At 47.9% G+C, this 23,171-nt stretch overlaps 2 protein-coding genes across 3 annotated transcripts; one reads left to right on the top strand and one right to left on the bottom strand.

Moving 5' to 3' along the window:
* Positions 1-135: 135 nt before the first annotated feature.
* On the bottom strand, positions 136-19,309 carry GGA3 (golgi associated, gamma adaptin ear containing, ARF binding protein 3). Of its 2 annotated transcripts, XM_041409032.1 has the most exons (18): positions 19,218-19,309; positions 17,148-17,304; positions 13,860-13,944; positions 13,375-13,450; positions 12,829-12,927; positions 11,929-12,052; positions 11,040-11,143; positions 10,421-10,501; positions 9,289-9,426; positions 8,218-8,299; positions 7,637-7,753; positions 6,445-6,714; positions 5,814-5,881; positions 5,102-5,424; positions 4,372-4,637; positions 4,027-4,196; positions 3,580-3,690; positions 136-2,396 (listed from the first exon to the last, which is right to left on the bottom strand). In XM_041409032.1, exons 2-18 carry the CDS (start codon positions 17,155-17,157, stop codon positions 2,286-2,288), a joined length of 2,235 nt encoding a protein of 744 aa, XP_041264966.1. In that variant the 5' UTR covers positions 17,158-17,304; positions 19,218-19,309; the 3' UTR covers positions 136-2,285. The 2 variants fall into 2 exon arrangements, with proteins under 2 accessions (XP_041264966.1, XP_041264965.1); XM_041409031.1 differs by lacking the exon at positions 17,148-17,304.
* Positions 19,310-19,358: 49 nt separating this feature from the next.
* Positions 19,359-23,154, top strand: MRPS7 (mitochondrial ribosomal protein S7). The gene is made up of 5 exons (XM_041409037.1): positions 19,359-19,437; positions 19,957-20,148; positions 20,449-20,512; positions 21,403-21,570; positions 22,435-23,154. Exons 1-5 carry the CDS (start codon positions 19,382-19,384, stop codon positions 22,654-22,656), a joined length of 702 nt encoding a protein of 233 aa, XP_041264971.1. The 5' UTR covers positions 19,359-19,381; the 3' UTR covers positions 22,657-23,154.
* Positions 23,155-23,171: the final 17 nt, after the last annotated feature.

The raw sequence follows: 23,171 nt of genomic DNA, 5'->3' as shown, positions 1-23,171 counted from the left end.
TAAACCAGCAGCATTTTAGAAATGGCAACCTCTCTATTTTTGCTTAGGAAGGTCTTGAGTTGATGGTTTCAGTCTGAGGCTTTCCAGAAGCAGCACTGCACTGCAGAAGCCATCACGAGAAAGGGCCAGCACAGAGCCAGGTAGGGAAAATTATTTATTCAACATGCAGTAGCACAAATGCATTGGAAACGTATGTACAGGTAGGACTGCTGGGGATGAAGCAGGAACCTCACCCTTACAGACAAGGAACATTCATAGTTTAATTTCCAAAGCAGCAGGACTGTGGTGCGTGTCCATATCTGGGTGCTGCTGCTGCTGAAAGCACCTGTGCTCTCCTGCCTTCCTCCAAGTCACAGTGAGATCCACATGCAGGGAAGCAGTGACCCTGCTCCTCAGGACACACCACCCAGGCACTGCCCCCATGCTACTGTGTCTAAAGTGCTGGCAAGAACATGTCTGAGGCAGAAAGAATTCTCTCCTTGTCCATTATCTCCCAGTCCATCAATTTAAAACAGCTTTCTTTAGGATCTAAACAACCTATCCCTCTCCCCTGGCTTCTGCATCAGGGAGCTGACAAGGCTGAGATCTCCACAGGCTTCAGACCAGGACAAGCCTGGATTCCACCTCCAGGGGTTCCTGCAGCTGCCTGCTGCCTCTGATGAGGGCCTCAGGCTGTGAATTCCATTTTTCATTTATAGGGATTTTTATTCTGCAGCATAGTAAAGAAAATTCAACGACTAATAACTGCAAGCTGTGTTTGCAGCAATGGTTTTACAGCCACCATTCATTCCAGCATCATGTTCTCCTGTGGAATTTGCCTACATGAGGCAGGAGCCTCTGTACTGCTTTTCTCTGTGCTGCTCCCACTCCAGGTTTGACAAGAGCTGTTGCCTGACAGCCCTGCTGGAAATGCAGAGCTGAGTGTCCAAGGACTGAGCAAGCACTTCTCTGTGTTCATGTCAATGGGTGTTAAAAACCTCCATAATTTACAAGAGTCTGTCTCAGAGCTCACTGAGGCACTGCTTGAGACTTGAAACTGAGAAGAAAGAAGGGGCTGCTGGAACCAAGGTTTGGTGATTTAAACCTTGTTTTTAGGAGGCTGTAGCTAAGGGATCAGCTCTTCTGTTAGCACTGATGTCCAGCAAAACTGTTTTCCCCTTTGTGGGGACAATTGCACTTTACCACTTAATACAGAGAACAAAGAAAATGGGGCATTAACCCAGCACATGCCCCATCACAGCCCAGGGGAGCCTCTTCCTTTCTCTGCCTGCTTGTTCTGTTTTAATACTCTATGGTTCTACTATTTACACCTTGTAGGTCATTGTACTCAGCTCAATAAAACAGTATTTGACTATAGCAGTAACACTGCCTGCATGAGGGGATATGAGAGGCATCTCTCCTTATCCCTGGATTCAGTCACTCGCCCTGACTAGAGATTGTAAAGATAGTTCTGTGCTCCAGGTGCTGTCCTCCTCCAATACTGACCAATAGCCCCCAGCCCTCTTTCCTCCTCACTATGCATTTCCTCTGTTCTCCACACTATGGAATGCAATGAAGGCGAAAAAAAAACCCCAGTGTATCCATTTGCAGACAAAACTCAGCACCAGCTGCCCCAAAGGGATGCCCCAGGGTGGCAACCAGCAGTGTAAAATAAATATAACAAGTAAAGACACAGCAGTATGGCACACACGGAGCAAGGGGCTGCTTACACGAGCCCTTGGGAATGAAGCAGGAGAGGGAGAAGGGAGCTAAGTGCTATATCAGTGTAAAAAAGGAAGCATTCCCTCATGGAGCAGCAGTATTGCTCAGCATGCTCACGGGCCCGTGTGGCACAAGGAGGTCACAGTCCCAGGGAGGGCTCTGTCAGGGCTCTGCGCTGAGCTCGCGGCATCATCACCCCACAGCCTGTCGGGATCTCTGGACAGCAGTGCAGGAAGAGCCAACTAAATCCCCTTCTGCTGACAGGTCTTCCCTCAAAATACAATAACTTCAAGTTTAATAGAATGGAAGATAGAACCAGATTCACCCAGAGGTCAAAGTAAAAGCAGCCAGCACCGCCTGTCGCTGGCTGCCTCTCAGTTCATGCTTGGCATAAGTGTTCCAGGGCCCCTTCAAATGTGGGGCACAACATTCTGGACTAAAGCTACAAGCAGAGTGGTCAGGACATGTAAACAAAGCTGAACATCACCAGTGGATAGCATGTGTGTCCCTCCCCACGGCACATCCGCTCCAGTCCTGTGGGATCCTGCCCTGGTCCTGTCACAGTCTCTGGCAGTGTCCTAAGGTCATAGATTCCCCCACTGCTCTACCGGGGGAAACTGATCCACTTCGCCCACTTCTGTGCTGGGCTGATCTCCCAGGGTGAAGGTCAGTCTGTACCTCAGCCTCACCTTCTCCTGCAGGAAAGACAAAACCCAAAAGCAATGTGAGAACAGTCCCAGCTCAACAGCCCTGAACAAAACACTTCACTGTTACAGCTCTACAGAGAGCACAAGACTTCTGTTATACAGAGCAGGGGCAGGAGGGCTCAGGTTAAGTTCATTGAGTTCAGCTATTTACAAACCTGAGTTATTCACCTTACACTTTTTATACCAAAAAGCTTTTACTGCTTAGCATGGAGCAGAATGAGAAAAGCATGAATGACCTGTGAGCAGACTGCACAGACATGGCTCAACTGCTCTCCAGAGACCTAAAGACTGCTGCTGGAAAAGTTCCAAAAATTAAATTCCTCATCATATGGAGGAACATAAACAGTTCCTGCTCTGAAAAATGCCTTGCAATTTTTCAGAGCAGGAAGTACAAGATGGAAGTAGTCCTTCAATAACAGAACCCTCGTGTACCCACAAAGTTTTTTAAACATCCACTAAACTCCTCTGACATTCACCCTTTTATCTCAGAGATTTCAGCTGATACTTTAAGGGCACTTTCACTGTAATTCTGAAGTATAAATATCTAAATTTGTCAAACAATTAGAGAGTCCTTCGGATTTGTGCTTTCAGAGCTGGCTGACTGAATGAGTGACTACTCAAGGAAAATGCTTCTCAGATGCTCCTAGCATCATCAGCAGAAAGGGAAGTGTCAACCCTGCTGTGTCCCTGGTCACAGGTACTTCCTCAGAGAATGATGGAACAGGCAAGATCTGACATTTGTCTGCTGGTTCATCAAAAGTACTGCTACAGCACCAGTTAATTTAGCACTGATCTAATCGGCAAAGCCAGGCACGTTCAGTGCACAGAAGAGACAAACTCCTTATGCAGCTTTGCTTCCCCTTAAAGCTGAGCCTGATCCTTGCCCTCTGGCTGGAAGAAGTATACTCTCCCTTCTCCCTGCCAAAGATTGTTGGGAAGAGCGTCCTCTAGCCCTGAAGTGAAACACCAACATTCCATAGTAACCACTTCTGGAGGGCACATTAGAATCACAGATAATTAAGGTTGGAAAAGACCTCCAAGATCATCAAGGCCAAATTTTTAGGAACAAACAGCTGTAGTTGCTCAAATGTTTGGTCCAACCCCTCCACAGAGTTCAGATGATATCAAACGTGTCTGAAGAGGGCAGGATAAATCCCACTGTCCCTCTCACCTTTGCAGGATTTGCCAGAAGCATGACCTGGGTGATGGCAGCTGGTGGCTGGATGGGATTGAACGGAGACAGCTCAGTGCCAGAGGGTGGCTGCAGCTTCACCTTCATAGACTGCAAATGAAATAGAAAGCAGAACCTCAGGGTTGATCTCCTGCGTGGGGGAAAATGAAGGCTGCATGCACAGGCTGGGGGGACAACAGCACATATCCAAATGGAAGAGAATCAACCTACAAGTGAGAATGAGGGAACAAGAGCCAGCCCAGCTTGCAAAACACAATAGGAACAGGCAGATCTTGACTTATCCTGTTCAGTGTTTTCTGCCTCTGACAAGAACCTTTGTGTTCTGGAAAGAGCACAGCCTATGGAAAGGTCAGACCAGGCTGTCCCAAGTCCCTGGGTCCACGGCCAGGCCTCCCTGGCTGCAGTCTCTGTCCCACGTGTCCCTACCTTGGGCACGGCCGCCTGCAGCACGATGTTCCTCACGGGCAGCGGCGCCGTGTTCAGCATGGACACCACCACGACCAGCACATCCGAGCGCCCCGGCGGGCACTCCCTGGCAAAGTGCAGCAGGATCCGGAACCCGTTCTTGTCGTAGGCTGTCACGGGCAGGGCACTGCCTGCCACAGGGAGAGAAGGGACAGGATCCAGGTTCATGCTGCAGCAGATGGTCTGAGGCAGCATCAGGGGATCAGGATGGAGCTGCTCATCCCTTCTCTCTATTTCATGAGCTTTGACAGGAAGCTTTGTCTTTAAAAAATATCCAGAGCAAAGTGAAAAACCTGAAATACTTACTGGGTTTAATGGATTCCAAGGGAACATGGACATTGGCCAAAGAAATTTCAGGTGCTTTCATGGGACTGCCTTGCTGCTGGAATGATGCCGGCTGGAAGAGAGGACTTCCTGATCCAGCAGGGCAGCTGCTTGGGAAGGGAGCAGGAGGGGCCCCAGAGGCAGTGGCTGCCAGCCCTGCAGGTGCTGCTAATGGGGCAGGGGTGACAGTGGTTGGCAAAGTAACTCCAGGGAACACTGAAGGTGTTGCCATGCCTTGGGTGGCACTCCTGCAAGAGAGACAGAAAAGCCGTGGTGAATGGAGCTGGAAGTGAAGCAGGAATTTCACCAACACCCAGAGGTAACAGCTCATCACAAGGACAAAGAGCAGCCTGAAGTCAGGCTGGAGTCTGTGACTCTGCACGGTCTCACATGAGGAGAACTACAAGGACAAGGGTGGTGGTTGGGTTGGGGTCACTTCTCTAAGTCAGGGAGGAAATGAGGTCTCTTGTACCTTAACAGCTAGTTCTCCTTCACATCACACCTTTGGATCAGGCAACAGTACAGCTGTGTGCTCTGCCTGCCTTTCCCTCCCAGAGGTGGGAAACTTGTATTTGTTTGTAAACTGAAACCTCTGAGAAGAAAAATCCCAATCCCACATTCCTACCAAACCACAGAGCTGAAAGTCACCCTCAGAACTTGGCACTGCAGCTTCTAACTGCAGAGCCAAAGCAAAGTCAGGACTTTTGGTTACCCTTTGGCTTCTTCAAGGAGTTGTTCCAATGCATCCATCTTATGTGACATATTGCTCCCCACAGATGAACTGAAGTACCCAGGAGCAGCTGGAATAGTCTTAGGAGGCCCTGTAGGGGCAGCTGGTACAGCAGGAAATACAAACGGTGCTGAGTTTGGTGCTGGGATGCTGGGAGCAGTCTGGGAGGCTGGGAAAGCAGAAGGCAGCGTGGCTGATGTCCCACACGTGGTCTGTGATGTGTGATGGAGAAGAGGGTTCCCTGCAGGGTTGCAAGCAACAGTCACCATCTTCGGATTAAAGAAATCCAGGTCCAGCTGCTCGTTCTGAAAGAGAGAACAGGCAGATGCTCTAATTCACTGCTGGCCCTGATGCAGAGATGGCACTGCTGTTACAGAGGGACAGAGGTTTACCACAAAAACAGGTTCTGGGTGACAAGCAGCACAGTCTGCAGCCTAAGTCAGGGCTACATCTGATCTGTAATGTAAGCAAAGCAAGGACTAACATCATGGGGACAGATGGGACACTGAGAAAGCCAGGTTCAGGGATACCTACTTTGTTTAAACACAGCTATCCCAGATTTTAGAGCTAAGCCAGACTGCCCCTTTGCCTATGTGTGTGATCACATGCTTTTCCAAGGTGACAGTGTGTCCTGAGACCTCCCACAACATCAGTCTCTCCCTCCCTTGCCTTCCCTGAGACTCCTCCTTTGTACCTCAAACATGCTCCACTGGCTGTTCTCTGAGGCCTCCTTCCCTGTGGCAGGGGCTGGGTCATTCAGGCCTGAAGGGAAAAACAACAGGAGGAGAAAATTAATTCAGTGTAATTCCTTGGCTGCTGTTTCAGTACCATCAAAACTGGATTCAGCTCTTCCAGAACCCAAGAACCTGATGAAACACTGAGATGGACTGCAAGTCTATGATGAGGAAGACACTGACAGCACCAGAAGTCTTCTAACCCATCCTAATTAGCATTGCCTTCTGCTGTTCACATGTGGGCTCCAGAGACAGGCATCCTGCAGGCTCCTGTGCACAGCCCCTCTCAGGCACCTTCTCCCCAGCAAAACCCCACAATCAGGGCTTCATCTGTCCCAAACTGCAGCCTGTACATGCAGCATGTCCCAGCAGCCCGAGAGATCAGACTTCAATTGCACTAAACAGTTAATTTCTTTCTTCCCAGCTCTGGGAAGGGATTTTAATACCGACTCACCGACCAGGGCTTATACTCAGAATGATGCAAGGGAGCATTCCCTGGAATCCAGGAACGTGGATTCCAAGAGAGAACACAGAAGTAGCCTTTCTTAGGATGGACTGAGCAGCCCTTTTGCAGGCCTCTCAGCATCTTACCCAAGCACAGGAGCTCCTCATCCAGCAAGGACAGGGAGCTGGTTGTGCTGCCCTGCTGAGCGGCTGCCGTTTCCCCGTGGCCGGAGGAGCTGCTGCGCAGCGGCGCGAACGCCTGGGGAGGAGGAGGGAGGATGGGGATTTCAGCTGGGCCAGGGGCTGTGCTGGGGGCAGCTGCCAGGCTGCTGGGTGGCACCGGAGGTGGCGGTGTGCTGCTGGTGTCCAGTCCAGCAAGGTCAATGAGGGTGTTGAGATTATTGGTGGAGTTACTCCCTGCAGCAGACAGGAGAAGAGCACTATTAGGAGAAAAGGCAAAAGGCTCAGAGCAAACCCCGTGTGTGCAAGAAATTAGCAGAGAGATGGTTTAGATCCTCATCATGGCTTATGGCTCTTTGTAACAGAGAAAGGATATTTGTTGTCTGGACTATGTAAATTAACACAGATACTTAAAAGAATGAAAATCTGCTTCAACCAGTGCTGCTTCCCCAGTGCATCACAATTCATGATCTCTGCAAAAATCTTTTGAACTCAGATGAGGCTTTGGGAGTTCCTACAACATTATAATAAACAGAGGTTACCAGAGAGCTGGAAAGCTGAAAGAAATTCACACCACCTCAGTCTTCATATTTAGAACAGTCTTGTCCCAGTAAGATGCTGCCAGGAAGCAGCAAAAACGTTTGAGTCCCAAGTGGTAATTCTGTCACACTCATGTCCAGAGCTTTCAATGCTGAAGCTCAAGTGTGAAGTGGGCAACTGGTCTGAATTCACAAATGGAATTACTTGCAAAACCAGGAAAAGGACCCCTGGTCCAGCTCCTACTCTTCAGCTCTTGTGCTTATGATAAAATTATCTTCTTCTTACACACTACCATTAAGAAACAGGACAAATGTGGGGAGGAAAATGTATGAGAACTTCCAGCCACACAAACTGCTCACATGGAGGTTTGCTACTGATGTCAAAGGTTTCAATAATATAGACTGAGCGATGGAGAATGCAAAGCTGCAGCTCTGCTGCTTCTGTCCAGAACTATTTATCCACTGCTCAGAAACTTTCTTATTCCCTCTGATTCACAAACTGCTGGCCACAAGAACCATCAAAAACTACTTTAACAAAACAGGAAATATTGTTCAAAAAGACTTAGAATTGCAGGATTCAAAAATTAAACAATTAAACAACTGTCTTCCCAGGAACTCACCTTCCACTACAGACATCCCAGGGAGATCCACTTCACCATTGATCACTTGCCCCTCTATTATTTTTTTATAGGAATTTATCACACGTGATAAATTGTCACTGGCCTGCAGAATATCCCCTACAAGAGAGATAAAAATGACCACCAGGGCTTTAGTCACTTTGTTCCTACTAATGTTGAGAGTGCTCAGTTGTCAGTTAAATAATCAGCAAGAAAACCCAAGAATATTTGGCTGTGAGCTCCATCACTCTGCCTGTGCCACATTTCTATAAGCAATAGCCTGACCTTTTCTAGCTCCACGCACATTGCAGTAGCAACTAAAAAATAAGCCCAAGGTTGTTTCCCACAGCAACTCCCTTCCTCTCCCAAAGCAGCAGCTGTCCCCCATTACTGCTCCCATCCTCCCAAACCAACTTTACTGTCCAGTCCTTGTCTGAACTGGAATGATAAGCACAAAGAGGGAATGACTGTCCTTTATTAAAGCAACAGGAACCAGCAGTTTATAGAAATGACTTTATAGCTGAACACTTACAAAGGCAAGGAGCACAACAGCAATTAAAAAGGACAAGTGTAGCTTAGTTTACCCAAACTGCTGTCATTATCCTCTGTCTCACTGGCCAGCTTGAACAGTGTCCGTCTTTTGGTTTCACATCTTTCGTAGAGCTCCTGAAAGACAGATCAGGACAGAGGGTTTCAGCAGCCAGGAGCCACTGCCAGCAGCACCAGTCAGCACAGAGTGACCCCAGAACAGACCAGTCTCACTGTGCTGACTGTGCCAGTGTGGCTGCACAGCCAGGGTGGCTCTCTGTGCCCAGCTCACAATGCTGAGCAGCGTTACATGAGCCTGGGGTAACACAGCCTGCATTCCCAACACATTCCTCAGTCCTCCCTCACATCAGCACTTATGGCCAAGTTCTAATCCAAAAGAGATGTTCCTTCCTTGTACAGGAGTCCGTAAAAGCCTGAGGAAGAGCAGAATCATGCTTCAGCAACTAGGTTTCAGTTGTGCTGCAACCACTACTGAGTCTGCAACCACACAGCAGAAAGGTGGCAGTAACAAAATGGTTCAAGGAAACAAACACGTTTCTTAAGCATCTTACCACTCTTTAAAGACCTTGTTGTTAAAAATAAGTGGGTTTGATTTTTTAAATAAGATAATGTGCAATTCTTAAAGGCTCTGGGCCTACCAAGTCATCCCTGGTGGTTGTTACAATTTTCACTTTGCTGATGTTCTCCTAATCCTGTAACACAAGCTGAAACTCTTCCTCTGAAGGGGAGAGACTCTTTTCTGCCCCATTCAGCCTTTAGTTTATTCATCCAAGTGCTGCAATGGACAGTTATGACCTGCAATCTGTGTGTCTTTATAGGATCCAGAATTACAAACTGCAGCTTCTAGGTTCTGCCATGCTGCACCTTTGGAGAACAGCTGCACCTCACTTCAAGCACAGATGAAATGGAGCTACTCCCCACCCAGTCTTTTGGTGAAAGGCACTAAAAACATGGATATTTTCTTGCCTGCTGTTTGCAGCAACTGCTCCTGTTTCTTACCACTGCTCTCCGTTTTACTGCAGTGTTTGTAATTCTTTGCAGAACTCAAATCTGTAAGAAAGGACTAACTCCAGGATTGCTGGGAAGAAGGAGCAGCTCAGACCCACCTTCATGAGCTCCCTGTCAGCCTCTGAGGAGTCCTCTTTGCTGTAATGAACCAGCATCTCATTCAGCAGCTTCACATTGTTGTTCACCTCCTCCAGTGTGTGCATACGCTTTGTCACCTTCTGGATCCGAGCCTCATCCTTCAGGGTGCAAAGCAAAGACAAAGGGTGAGTTTCCTTCTAAAAACTCACAGTAACACAACCACAGGTATTATCTGCAAACGTGTCAAGTAATGGCTATTTAAGGTTAAGCCAGAAAAAAGCAAACAAAACCCTTCTTCATTCATGCAAAGATTTGTTTATTTTATTGTCTTTTCATCACCACTCTGGAATTACAGGCAACCCCGTATTTCCAAAAGTTTTATTTTCATCACCACTCTGGAATTACAGGCAACCCCGTATTTCCAAAAAGTCTCATTAGATAGACTTCAACATATAATTACAACACTTAAAAAATTCCTAGAAGTTCCTTTCTGACCTTTTCAGAAGATTTTTTGGGGTTTTTTTTTTTTGTTCACTTGATGCCATTTAACAAAAGAGATGTGTTTGAAACAAAACATTTACTAGGAACAACAAGCACACTCTGGTGGAAAATGTCCACCCATCTCTGATTGGAGATTCCAACTGAAGACGTAGGAGAATCTGCCCTGGGGACAAGAGGAGCTTGAATGAAATATCTTGGTAACCTATACAACCACTATGGTCCAGAAGGCATCCTTTTATTTGCCAGAATCCCAATGAGTCATTTCCTGGACTCCAGAGTTTGGAATGACTGCCATGGGTGGATGCAGCACAGCTTTACAAACAGGAAGATGTTTCCATGAACTTGTTTGTGAAAAAAACCAGTCCAGTGACTCAGTCCTCAGCATCCAGGGCTGGTATCACGATGCTCCCACCAAACCTTGATATGAAATCCCACCTTGAATGATGGGAATGTGGTTATTTACAACAAGAGACATTCAATTCCTACCCCATCATCCACCAGAGACACCAACTGTAGACATTTCTGTGACACAAACATCTCCTAGGTACAAGCTAGAGACCAAATCCTAAGCTCTCCACCATTTGAAGTCAAATTGCTTAGAACCTGGAAAGCAGACTGCTGACCTGAACCAATCCTACAGGAATTTCTTACCTCTTTTACCATGGATTTTATAAGTTTGTTTGCCTCTTGTAAGTCATCTGGGTTTTTGCTTTTCAGCAGCTTGGCTAGAAGCTGAAAGACAAGAAAATTATAGTCAGGAACAAATAAAGACCCTTGAGCAAGGGGAAAGGAATCTATATGAACAATTCAGGGAAAGGGATACAGCCCAGTATTACAAAGCTCACAAAGCTTCCATAGTTACAGGGACTTCAGCAGGAGGAATTTATTATTAGAGTTTATTATCTATGCTTATCTATGCAGTTGTTGCATTCCTGCTTCTACACAGGACACATTCTGTGATGTCTCAGTGACTTCTGGCACTAGATAGTTATTCCTCCTATCATTATTTTTCCTCCTGTGTGTGAAACCATCTCTGCTTTCCAGTACTTCAGCAGAATGGCACTTTAACATAAGTAACCCCATAATGGTAACACAGACAAGGTCTTAACTGGAACTTTGGGTAAAGCAGGTGGACAAAGCAGTGAACCCTGCAAAAGCACAGACCATTCCCCCCAAAATAAAAGCCACATTATTATACTTTGCTTCCTTATTCTAAATGCACTGAGTAGGCACTTTTCATTAGTGATTTTGGCACAAGCTTTCACTGTACCTTGGATTTCTCCTCATCATCAAACACTGGGTTCTTGGGACGAGGCGGTGGGGAAGGAATCAGTGTCCTGTCTGCAGGAATCACGGGATCAAACATGACAATCCCTGAAAGCAGAAAGGGATCCTGTGGGTCAGCACACACACTCACACCAGGCAGGGCACACAGGTACTCCCAGGCTTCTCTCAGAGCCAACACACATCAGCCCCTGAGGCTGCCACGCTGTTCCAGGGAACAATACATCCAAATCCCTAAGCTGACTTTTACCTGGATGTTCTCCCAACCCCACAACATGAGTTAAAACTCTGCCTCTGAAGGGGAGGACCCATTTTCAATCCCATTCAGCCTTTAGTTTATCTATCCACAGTGCTGCAAGGGACAGTTATGACTTCCAATATGTGTGTCCTAGTAAGACAGGATGGTTTCCAGAGCTTTCATGGAATCTATTTTTCTTGTGAGGCTACTGAGTTTTTTTCATTGTGCCTACACAAGAAATGTGTGTCAGCTGAACTAAAGGAACAGCTGCAAAGCCATTTAGTTAAAAGAACACAAAAAAAGGTACTTGGAAGCCCTTATTTCACTTTAAATTAGACTTGTTCAAATAATCTAATAACTACTTCCACAAAAAAAAAATAAAAAGAACTTAGAAAAGGCCCTTCAAACCAAAACAAAAGTATTTGCAAGGTATTTCACTAATTTAGTTAACTGAGCTGAGCCAACCCTGCCCAAGGCATTTACACATAATGAAAAGCTTTTCAGAGAATTTCTCCCTTGTTCTATTTCCCCTCAGAGCCTGCCTTGATCCCATTTAATTAGAAACTGTATATTTTGTGACACTCTTGCTCAAAGCCCAGCCTGGAGAGAATGCATGAGTGAGCAGCTGACTCCCTACCTTGTCTCTTCAGCATGTAGTAGGCATCCTTGATTTTGGATTCCTCTGGCAATGCCACAGTCCAGCTGTACAGCAATTCAATCACTTTGGACTTCACCTTCTCCGAGACTCGGTCCCCCAGGTACTAAGTGTGGGAAAAAAGATCCAAATTCTTCACGTTCTTAATTTCTTTTTAAAAATAAAGCTCTGTGGAAGCTCAGTGAAATACATTCAAAGGTGTATGATCCAAGTTCCAAGATGGTCTAAGGTACATCTCATTAGGAGGAAAAGGTGGTCCTCTAATAGATTTGAAATAACAGTGAAGAGAAGCTTTGTGATTACCTTCAGCAAAAGAAAAAGCAGGATTTTGCTATTTTAAAATTTTTTTTTTTAAATTACAGCAATACAGAGAACCACCCCCTCCTCTGTCTTATGGGAGAGAATTTGGGAATGCATTGCTGCATCAATCATGCCATAGGGAAGATTTTCAGCACATTAAACTCATCATGAATGTTGAGGGACTTAGCCTGGCACTCTTTACACAGCAAGTCAGCAGAATGAGGACTAGAGCTCCATGGTGTGCTGTCAAACATCTTCTTTTAACCTCTGCATCACATTTCTCTTCCACAATCACTGGAATTTCATTTTTTAAAACAACACAACCCAAGTTTTAGAAGCCCTTTAGAGCTACCTGAAGGATTAGAACAGCCCAGAGACTGCATAGTGATGGCAACCTAGTACAACTTCCTGAGAAATTTAGTAAGGCATAAAAAAACCCCAAACAACAAGAACTTAGCTAACAAATGCTCTTGAATATAGACTAATAAGTGCAATGAGCCAAACAGAACACTGCAAATATTTTGGATGCTGTCTGTAGCTTACAGAGGTCAAACAAAAAGCAGCTACAGCTCAGGGACTAACCTTTGGAGACACAACTTTTATTAACTCATTTAAAAAGCGAAACTTCCCAACTTCATTATGAAATCTTCTCCCACAATTCTTCATACAAGCTTCCAGCACCTGCATTCAAGAATAGAAACAGAGGCTGAAAGCAAAGGGAAAAACCCTACAACAGTGTGTGTTCTGCTTAGAGGGGAGGTAAAGGGCCCCTGTCAGTGAGGCAAGTATTCCTGCCCCATGCAGACATCTATCTCCCATCTTTAGGGATGACAAATCAAGGCAGGCTGGTGTCCCACCCTCATCCAGGTGTATCTGAGTCTGTGTTATCTCAATACTTGGCCTCAACAATAAACACAAATCTTGCCTGTGGATAATAAAGGAAAGCAGCTCAAACTAACCCAGAGTTGTTTCTGGAGACTTTAGGGACGGAACTGTGCTCCCTCCCAGGGATCAGGGCACTCAGCCCCCAGCTGACCCCATGGACACACCCTGTGCCCCCTCCACTCCACCCAGGTGATGCAAGAGGATGCATGCCTGGATTTAAGGGGAGGGGTAAGGACTACCTACTGTCAAGGCTTGGACTGCCTCCCATTCCTGCGGTGACTGGATTTTATGAGCCAGGAGTCTCACAGCTATCTGTGGCCTGGAACAGAACAGGTAAACACCACAGAGGACTTTAACACCTTCACAAATTCTGCTGTTTAAACAAAATGTCTTGCAAGTAAAGATTTTAAAGATGTGAAGCTCCACCACCATTATCAGTGATAACCCCATTTTACAGACTGGCAAATGGAATAACTTTGGCCAGATGAGAACCCTGGAGCTGCTGAATGTGAAATTAGAAGCAGATTCAGAATTCCCAGTTTCCCAGTGCTCAGTCTGGATTAGCCACGCTGCCTTTCACAGGAGAGGCAGCATCTTCTCTCTGTTGTAGCCAGCTCTTGCTTGATATCAGTATATATAAAAGAAAATGTAAATGTTTGATAATGGAATTTCAGACTTTAAACTGTGAACATTTATTTATTAAGTCTAGAGCAGTTTGGGACACCCACCCTTCAAGTTCCTTGTTGATCTGGTCACAGAATCCAATGATGTATTCCCAGTCTTCTTGCCTGTTGGATGGGTTGGTGGCTTTATCTTTGGCAAGGGAAAGAGAACATATTACCAACCAAGAGAAGAAACAGTGTAAAAGGTCACACATTTCCTAGAGAAAAGCATCTGACATCCATTGCCAGCTCTAAAAAAGGAGAAAGAAGTTCACATGTGGTTTGTCTGTTCAGGGAAAAGGGTGTGTCCAAGTTGGGACATCCAAACATCCAGTAAGAACCACTGCTTTCCAAAGAAAACAGGTGACCAAATCTCAAGTATTTAGAGACAGGCTATTCCCATATCCTAAACGAGAGCACAGAATAAAATATTTCAGCTCACAGCTTCCTCTGCCTGAAATGTTGTCTCTTTCTATTTGGCTGTAACAATAAACTCTTTAAAGGTTGAACCCTCACGCTTTCTACGTATGAAATTATTTGTGCATTCCCAGGGAATCTGGCAGAAACAAGAGCTGGAACATCAGATGTTTAATATCAGTCATTTAGCATTAGCACTTGCTTTTGGAGTGCCAGCTGTTTTGATTGATGCCTTAGCATTTCTCCTGGGATTTATGAACTGAAATTTATTATTATACATTGAGTTCTTCTTTCAAGTAATAAACACTTCAGCCTGCACTGATCAGGAACTCAAATCCTACATGCTGAAGCTAAGAGATCAGTGCTTTACTGACAGGGCTATTTCAGGCTCCTGAAGGATCCTCCCTTAAGCAGCAGGACCCCACTGACTGTGCTGATTGCAGAGCAGTGAGGCTATCAGCACCTCTTTGCTTGTGAATGCATCTTCCCCATGTATTTTACTTAACCCTGATGCAGCAATGAATTTACAGGAGATCAGATTCCTGCTTTAACCTAATTTTCCAGCCAAGATGACCAGACATAATGGTTTTTCTTTCTTGTAAGGGAAGAAACAATGCACTGTACCTGTCCCTATACATCTAAGAGCTGGCATTTAAGAAACCTTCCAAAAAATGTTAATATAATGGAAAGCAGTTTAGGAAATTAAATATTGCTTAGTCAGATAGTATAGACCAGGGTATGAAGGGCAGGAAAAAACCCAGCACATATCCCTGTACTTTCATCTCAGAGGGAAGCATAACAAAACAAACAAATGCTGCATTACTAAGAGTCATTTTTATCATCATTAAAACATATCATTTTACCTCTCCAGACACAGCTAAACAGCTGTGACAATATAATATTGTCAGGCATCTATGGCAAACCCTCCCTTTCCCAGTGCACCTCAGCCCTCCTACTGTGCCCATCCTGCAAGGTTTGCTCAGGTTTTCCTCCTCACTCAATGCTACTTGTAAAGCAAGTAAATTTTTCCATGGATTGCATGGTAAAATATTCCACTGGTGACTCTCTGTGCTCACTGCTGACCTTCATGGGACCCCAGATGAGCAGAAGACAGCAGCAAGGGAGGAATAACTGCAAGACAACATCCTGTAGAATTCACTGAGCTACCAGGCTGGCCTTAAATTCAAGAGATTCAAGGGAAGCTCAGTTTAAAAGACAGCTTCAGAGCTAAACAACTGTTCCAAACATGTGGCACCTAAACCTTATTACCACATTTCCAACTGATGAACACCCTGGAAGCATCATGAAACCATGGGCTTACAACAGTCTAAAGCCTCTTCATGCAAGTCAAACAGCACTGTGGTGGATGGGTGCTCCAAAGCACCTCTTGTGCTCAGCAGGCCCAGCAGTTCCTGGCTGGAATTAAGGGAATTTACTTAATAAATGCAGGAGGAGCACAAACAGATAAGGGCAAACAACCAACTGGACTCTGTTGGCTGCACATCCTGAAATGATGTGGTACAAACAGGAAAATGTAACCAAGTTTCCCAAGTTCAAAGTGTTAATTTTAAAGCTGTTCCAAATATCTCCAAAAACTTTTTGCAATGACACTGGATTATTTCATGTTCTCAGACTCATCTAAGTTTTTTTCTGCAAAAGCTCTCACATGAAGACAGTGAAGTCTCAGAAGCAGAGAGTGACTGCCAAAGGCAAGTGCTGTTCCACATGAAGAAATTTCCTATTTCTAACATCCATAAAACCTCCATATGAAACCTTAGTTCATAAAAGTTAATGAGCTGGATCACAAGTCCTGCCCTGGCTCTGGAGATTGATGTGTTTGCATGACACAACACAACAGGATGCATGGATAGCTGTCCCCAGTCTCAGCACAGCCACATGAACTCAGCATCCCAGAACAGCAGAATCACCTCACTTCACCTACAGGAAGCTGTGTCATGTCTATCAAATTGTGACTTACAATCCTCTCCATTTTTATGCAGAATGCTTAAAATGTGGGCAAGGAGCTCATCTGTGCTGCTTTATAAATATGCTTCAACCCTTATGTGAAAGGATTCAGTCCAGGATGAAGAGTTGGTGCTCTGGAATATCAAGTCCTTGGCTTTTCTGTTGAAACTGCCAACCAAGGCCCATTTGGTACCAGTTATTTGCTTCCAGAGACACTTGTCCACCTGGTCCCCTCCTGAAAATCCCATTTCACACTAGCAACCACATGAATCTAAACTAGCAATCCAGGGACTGAAGTCCTGCCACTACTTCTGCCACAGTTTTCTGCTTTTTTTTAATGTGCTCAGGACAAATAAAGCTGCTTCACACCCACCCTGAGTATCAGAGCCACTCAGCCCTCAGGTGCTCTGCCAGACTGAAATGCTAATGAGGCAACATTCAGATTAATAATCAGATGTGAAACAAAGGTGTTTGTTTTCTCTAGAGAGAAACTATACTGGAGAGCAGAGAACCACAGAGCAGCTGGAATGAAGAGAACCACAGACCATTAACTGGCTGGTAACAAATGCCCCTGTTTTCCTGGGTTCACTTCTTTACTGAAATGAGCCAAAAGCCACCCCAACAAAGAGTTTCCCCAGGTCAGGCTTAGCCTGTGATTCCCAGCCAGGCATGTGCACTCTAACAGTCAGACTCTGAAGTCCTGGGCAGAAAAGAACACTGAGCCAGACAAACCAAGGAAAAAAGAAATTAAGGCAGTTATAATATTGTATCCATTTGCATCTGTTCCACAGTGGAGCACTGCCTTAGCCTGACATGAGTGGGATACAAGAAGCTTCCTTTTGGATGCAGCAGAAAAAGCAGCATTGGAGTCAAAGGCTCCAGTTGTGTTTATACAACTGCCATTATCTCCTTATCTTCTGTTTCAGCTCAGAGCAGAAGCAGAGCCTGCCTGCCAGGAAGGGACAGGATCACCTTCTCTCATCCCAGCTGCCTGGAATGAGGCAGGACATGCAGATGCCAGATCATCCCAGGCTGAGGTGCAGATCTTGCTGCAGCAGCAGGACACGAGGATGATGTTACTTCACGGGTCTGTGACTCCACCTGATGCCAGAGGCAGGGCAGCAGGAAGCTGCACACCACCACAGGAAAAAAAAAATGGAACATTTTCAGTAAGAAATTCTCCATCTTCCCGTGGCTGGGAAGTTGGCTGTGCTGCTGAGCCATTCCCTTAGGAGGGGTACAGCATGGCACACCCTCAGGGTTGGCATTAGCCGCGGCTTTGTCACGGTTACAGAAAAACCCCCTCGGGAGGGCAGCTGAAAGCCGGGAGCTGCAGCAGCTCTGCCTGCCCGGCCTCACGGTAATTCCCGGGCGCGGAATGCTCCGCGCTCCCTGCGATGGGAGGGGCGACACAGCCACACCGGCAGCGATCACGGTAGCGGTGACCTGGCATAAAAGCATCCTCCTAAATGTGACAGCAGCACTCAAGCCTTGAAAAGCGTGTGTCCCTCTGCAATCAGGCTCGCTGCAATGCTTCTCACAGTGAGTAAGGCCTTTGCAACTCTTCCCTGTAGCCCCCTGGCCAAGGACACATCAGCTCTACCTTAACTTCCTCAGTTAAAAAATATCCCCACAAAACAAGCAGTCAGGAAGCATTCCAGGCTATACAACCCAAAATATCCTTCCTACTAGAGATATTTTCACACACAAACTGAACTGGGTGAGTCAGCTCTCCTCAGAGAAAGATTGCAAGGAAGGGATGTGGGTGTTCCTTCTTGTGTCTCACTGGCTACAACAAAAGATATTGACAAATTGTGGGAGTTCAGAGGAGGAGCAAAAACGGTAAGGGGACAGAAGGGATTGAGCTAAAATGAGAATAGATGAAACATCTTTCAGACAGTAACTCATATAACAGATCATGACAGCATGCACATGTTCGAATTTTATATAAAAATACCAAGGAAGAAGGAGAATCTAATCTTGTTTATGGAAGGATAGCTCCAAGGGTAACAGGTTTTGCACTCTGAGGTATTTGGGATAATGACCATCTTCTGCTGTTTGCCCCATGCCTGATTACTTGGAACTTCACTTGCTACCATAATCAAACAAATAACTATTTTAGAAAAAAAGAGAAGAAAATCTAGGCAACAGGCTCTGACGTGCAGCATGGCCTCCCAGGGACAGCAGCAGGAGCTCCTGTGTGTAGGATATACAAAAAACAATTACAGTTATGACTGATTCGTTCAGGAATCATATCCCTGTGCTCTGTACAGCCAGAGCCCAAATGACACGGGCAGCACGGACAGACACACAGGCAGGAGCCACTCAGCAGCGGCTGGGCATCAACAAACAACGGGGGTTTGTCCCCTCTAACCTTTAAGGTACCTTAGCCTGACAAAGGGTTTTGATATATTCCAGCCTGTACAGAATGGATGTCCACAACTATCCTGAAACTGCAGCCAGGCATAAAGCGGGATTTGTCTGCTAGAAAAATCACAGTTGTGTAACACACGAATACAATTAATTCATCTGGGAACCCCCACGATTCTGAACCTCACGAACAGCACTCAGGCTGTACACTCGACGGGCCACAACCCAGGCGAGGGAAAAGACGGAGGGACAGACACTTTATGGGCAAGGAAAAGCAGCAGCCCCGCGGGCGCTGAGCAAGGCGAGCCGCAGACCCGCCCGCTGCCCGCATCTCCCACCGGGGCAGGGACCGGCCCGAGCCGCTGCCGCGCCCACACCGCTGACCGCCGGGGGATGCCCCGGCTCTTCCCCCGGGACGGCGCATCCCCGGGCTGCTCAGACCCCGTGCCCGGTGTGCCGAAACTCCGCCGTGCCCGGGGGGCTGTGCCAACCCGTCCCCAGGGCGCTGTCGCCCCCCGGCCTCCCCGGGACGACCCCCGGGCTGCCCCTCGGCTGAGGGGGGTGGCGGGGTGGGGCGAGCGGAGGCTGCTGGGAAGGAGCTGAGGGGCCGGGGGGCAGCGGGGCCGGGGCTCGGAGGGGGCCGGGCAGTGCCCCCACGCCCGCGGTACTCACTCAGCCACGACTCCAGGCTCTCCCCCTCAGCCTCCGCCATGTTGCCGGAGCGACACGGGGCCCCGCCCCGCCCGCGCGAGAGCCGCGCGAGGGGGGCGGGGCCGGCGCTGACCCCGCCCCCGCCCGCCGTGGCCCCGCCCTTCGCGGCGGCGCGCGCAGGGAAGATGGCGGCGCCCAGCGCGGCGGGGCTGGGCCGGCGGCTGCGGGCGTGGCTGCCCCGGTGAGCGGGGAGAGGCGCCGGGGGGGCTCCCCAGAGGCTGCTCCCCACTGCGGAAACACGGGCAGCGCGGGAGGAGGCCTGGGGGCGGCTCGCCGGGAGCACACGACGGGTGCGGGGAGGGGTGTGCGCCGCACCGGGAGCACGCGGGCAGGCCGCCCGCCTGTTTTTGCCGGGCTCACACAGGCACGGAACTATCAAGGCTGGAAGGTTGGACGTTTAAGGTCATCCAGTGCGACCGTGCACGTTCAGCATTGCCGTTCTAATCTCTGAAGCGCGTCACCCAGCGGCAGGGGCAGGCGAGCGGCCCCAGGGATGGCCCCGGCCCCCGCTTCCCGTGGCCACAGAACAGGGAAAAAAGGGATGGAATCCGCACTGAGCTGCTCGCCCCGCTGCCACTGATGCCCCTCGCGTCTGGCATTCCTTCTGAGGCGTGTTCACATCTGTCCGCATCTGCCTGCGTGCCTGTCACGACACAGGATGTGCGCTGGGTTACAGCCCCGCTTCTCTCGCTCCTTGCAGGATAATGCCCGTGAGATGGAGCCGCTACAACCCCAGCTACCTGGAGCCAGAAGTGAAAAAGGAATCGCATCAGAAACCTTCAGAGGAGCTGACTGAGGAGGAGAGGGAACAAATGGAGCTTAGGGCTGTTCGGCCCATCAAAGCTGCTCCTCCCAGTCTCTCCAGTTCCGTGTTCAGCGATCCCATGGTCAGGTCAGAGAAAGCAGCAGCTCCTCCTCTCTCCAAAAATGCATGGGAGCTGTGCTGCCCTCCTCTGCCTTCACCTGCTGGCTTCACATTGCCTTTTGTTAGAGCACAGTCCCTATATTCTGGGTTAATCTTTTCCCATCAATGAGTCCATTGTTCTGCAGTAATTAGCGATAATTACAGCAGATCTGGCAGCACCCACACTTAACCATGGGAACAACACAAAGGGATGGGGGTGGGGGGCTTATTTCTGTGGGTGAACTAATCAGAATTCATATCAGATCCTGTCTGACTTTGTGTTTACAGTAAATTCACCAATATGATGATGAAGAGTGGCAATAAAGTGCTGGCCAGAAGCCTCATGTCTCAGGTAAGAACTCAGGTTTCTTCTCACTATTACGTTAAAACTAGACAAAATAGAAGGCTGGGATGTCAAACCCACTGGAACTGGGAATTACCAGAACTCGGGTGGTCCATTCTGTGCTCCTGATGTGTTTCACTCTGCCACACGTTGCTTGCAGCATGATTCCTCTGATAAACCATGATTTGTTTGATAAAATGTACATTGCCCCAGCCTCATTAGGGCACAGACCAGCAGGCGACAGCTTTGTGGAGAACCTTCTCTTTCAATTCTTCTGTATCCCTGTGTTCTTTTGTACTGCATAACACAGAGAATACCCTTAAAATGCATGGTTTCCTCTAAGATCTTTGCAGCTCTCTGTCATGCCTTACCCTCTGTATAACTTGCCCTTGAAGTCCCACAGATGTCACCTACGTGGCACAGCTTGGAGCCTGCTCTGACCCACAGCCACTGCTGTTAACTGGTGTTGCCATCTGGTCTCTTCCCCCCGTGAACTCCCTTCAAATAGAAACATTTTGCCCAAATGTTTCCAATTAACTGCTGATTCCTGGTTTCAGAAAAGCACACAGGCTCTGGAGGGGAGGCTTTGCAGGGGAGGATGCTCAGTGCCCAGACCCCTGTTCCTGGCTCCACTTTGTCCCTGCCCTTCCCTGGCTTCTGGCCTGGGTTTGTGCTGCTCATTCCCCTCACCCGAAATGCAATGACTGATAAAAGAGACTGAAGAGCTGGAAGAGGGTGAAGTAAAACTTGAGTTAAAGAATTTCCAATGGGTCTTTTGCCTCTGGGGCTGGTGGACCAGCTGCTCAGATGAAAATGGGGTGCCTGTAAAAGTGATGTAACCTCATGGAGTGGGAGAATCCATCTGCCATGTATATCTTCTTTCTTGCCTTTCTTCCAAGACTCTGGAGGCCATTAAAAGGAAGCAGCTGGAGAAGTACCACAAAGCTCCAGAAAATGAGAAGGAGACAATTGAATGCAACCCCTACGTCATTTTCCACCAGGCTCTCAAGAATTGCCAGCCCATCATCGGGCTCAGCAACATCACCAAAGGAGGCAAAACCTACCAGGTGAAAAGGGGACTGGGAGCACATCTGGTTGTGAGACAATTAGCTAGGGAGGCAAATGAACTGATTTCCACCCCATTAGCTCAAGATTATCTCTCCTTGGAAAGAGCCACTTTGCAGTCTGGACTAAAACAGCACCTAGAAACTGTCCAAAATCAGGATCCCACCTCTGAGTATTGTGCTTCCCCTGTCACAGAATCACTAAGGTTGGAAAAGACTTCTAAGATCAATCAAGTCCAGCCATTAATCAGCAGCAGTCTCTGGTTCTCTGACTAGATGTGAGGAGAAATACACAGTAAGTATCTTCCAAAGAGACAGAGATCAGCAGCAAAAGAATTGGTAGTCTTTGGACTACCAGTCCCATCCTTTCCACTGCACCATGTTGCTTGGGGAGAGGTCCCACACACCTGGGGCAGGTCAGCATGGCAAAATGGGTCACCTAGATCCAGTGGGATATTTAAAACATGAGCAGAATCTGTCTCTGAGTACAGGCTCTGCAGCCCTTGGGGCCTGAAGGAGCGGTGAGATGTAGAGGCACTTGGAATGAGATGATCTTTGAGATCCCTTCCACTCCAAACCTTGCTGTGATTCTATGACTTCTGTATTCAGTGCAGAGATGGGGTGACCACTCCCATCTTTGCTAACTCAAACCAGCCTGGACCCAGCTCCCAGACAGGCCAGACTTTCCATTTTGGTAGCAGCGGCCAGTTCCTATGGACAGAGCAGGAGAACTGGCAGGGCTCGGCTGTCAGGAGCGGGTCTGGCTGCAGAGAGCAGCACAGTGAACACCTGCAGGTGCAGCTGGTGCTGTGTGGCTGCTGGGGAGGAGCAGCTTGCTGATAACCGCCACGGGTTAACCCTTTCCAGGTGCCCGTCCCGCTGACGGACAATCGGAAGCGCTTCCTGGCCATGAAGTGGTTGATCACCGAGTGCAGGGAGAACAAGCACCGCCGGACGCTGATGCCAGAAAAGCTCTCCCAGGAGCTGCTCCTGGCCTTCAACAACGAGGGGCCCGTTATCAAGAGGAAGCACGTCCTGCACAAGATGGCAGAGGCCAACCGGGCGTACGCCCACTTCCGCTGGTGGTAGGGACCCTGCGTGGGACACGCTGCCACGGCCTGGAGAGCAGAGCCCCAGGGCTGCCAGCCTGGGAGAGGGCAAGGTGGAATATCCCATGCAAGCAGCTTCTGTTCTAACCCAGGGAAAGCTCACACGATCCCCACGAGGTTCTTTTTCTTTGTGCTTGTTTGGAAGGGGGAAGGGGGAATCTGAGTTAGCCCAGCATCAGCAGGGCTGCTCCATTAGTTCATAATGGCTTCCCTGTGAAGACAAGCCTTAGATGTTTTTCTTACAGCAACGCTAAACAAAACCATCTTTCACTTACCTGTTTCCTGGGGATCTGAAAGTCTCTCTGCTCCTCAAATCAGTAACGATTTTGGCTGCAGAGCTAAGAGCAGAGCTGGATCCTTTTCCACAGGGAATGGTACAACAGGCAGTAAAAGGCCCTTTTTGATTTTGGCCATCACCAACGTGGTCTGCACAGATTTGGTGGGAATGTTGACAAAATAAAACCAGTTTTATGGGAAAGGTTTCCCAATTCCAGA

This window comes from Onychostruthus taczanowskii, unplaced genomic scaffold (assembly GCF_017590055.1).
Source record: "Onychostruthus taczanowskii isolate IOZ18803 unplaced genomic scaffold, ASM1759005v1 scaffold30, whole genome shotgun sequence".
NCBI classification, from domain to species: Eukaryota; Metazoa; Chordata; class Aves; order Passeriformes; family Passeridae; genus Onychostruthus; species Onychostruthus taczanowskii.
Note: the sequence above shows the minus strand (reverse complement) of the source record. Positions and strands in the feature narration are given on the sequence as shown.

Excerpts from the sequence above, each read along its gene's own strand:
- GGA3 (XM_041409031.1), bottom strand. The coding sequence starts at position 19,257 with ATGGCGGAGGCTGAGGGGGAGAGCCTGGAGTCGTGGCTGA. Across the intron at positions 9,427-10,420 it reads TAAAATCCATGGTAAAAGAG|GATGAGGCTCGGATCCAGAA; the intron begins GTAAGAAATTCC and ends TGCACCCTGAAG. Across the intron at positions 2,397-3,579 it reads TTCTGGCAAATCCTGCAAAG|GAGAAGGTGAGGCTGAGGTA; the intron begins GTGAGAGGGACA and ends TCTTTCCTGCAG.
- MRPS7 (XM_041409037.1), top strand. The coding sequence starts at position 19,382 with ATGGCGGCGCCCAGCGCGGCGGGGCTGGGCCGGCGGCTGCGGGCGTGG. Across the intron at positions 20,149-20,448 it reads TTCAGCGATCCCATGGTCAG|TAAATTCACCAATATGATGA; the intron begins GTCAGAGAAAGC and ends TTGTGTTTACAG. Across the intron at positions 21,571-22,434 it reads AAGGAGGCAAAACCTACCAG|GTGCCCGTCCCGCTGACGGA; the intron begins GTGAAAAGGGGA and ends AACCCTTTCCAG.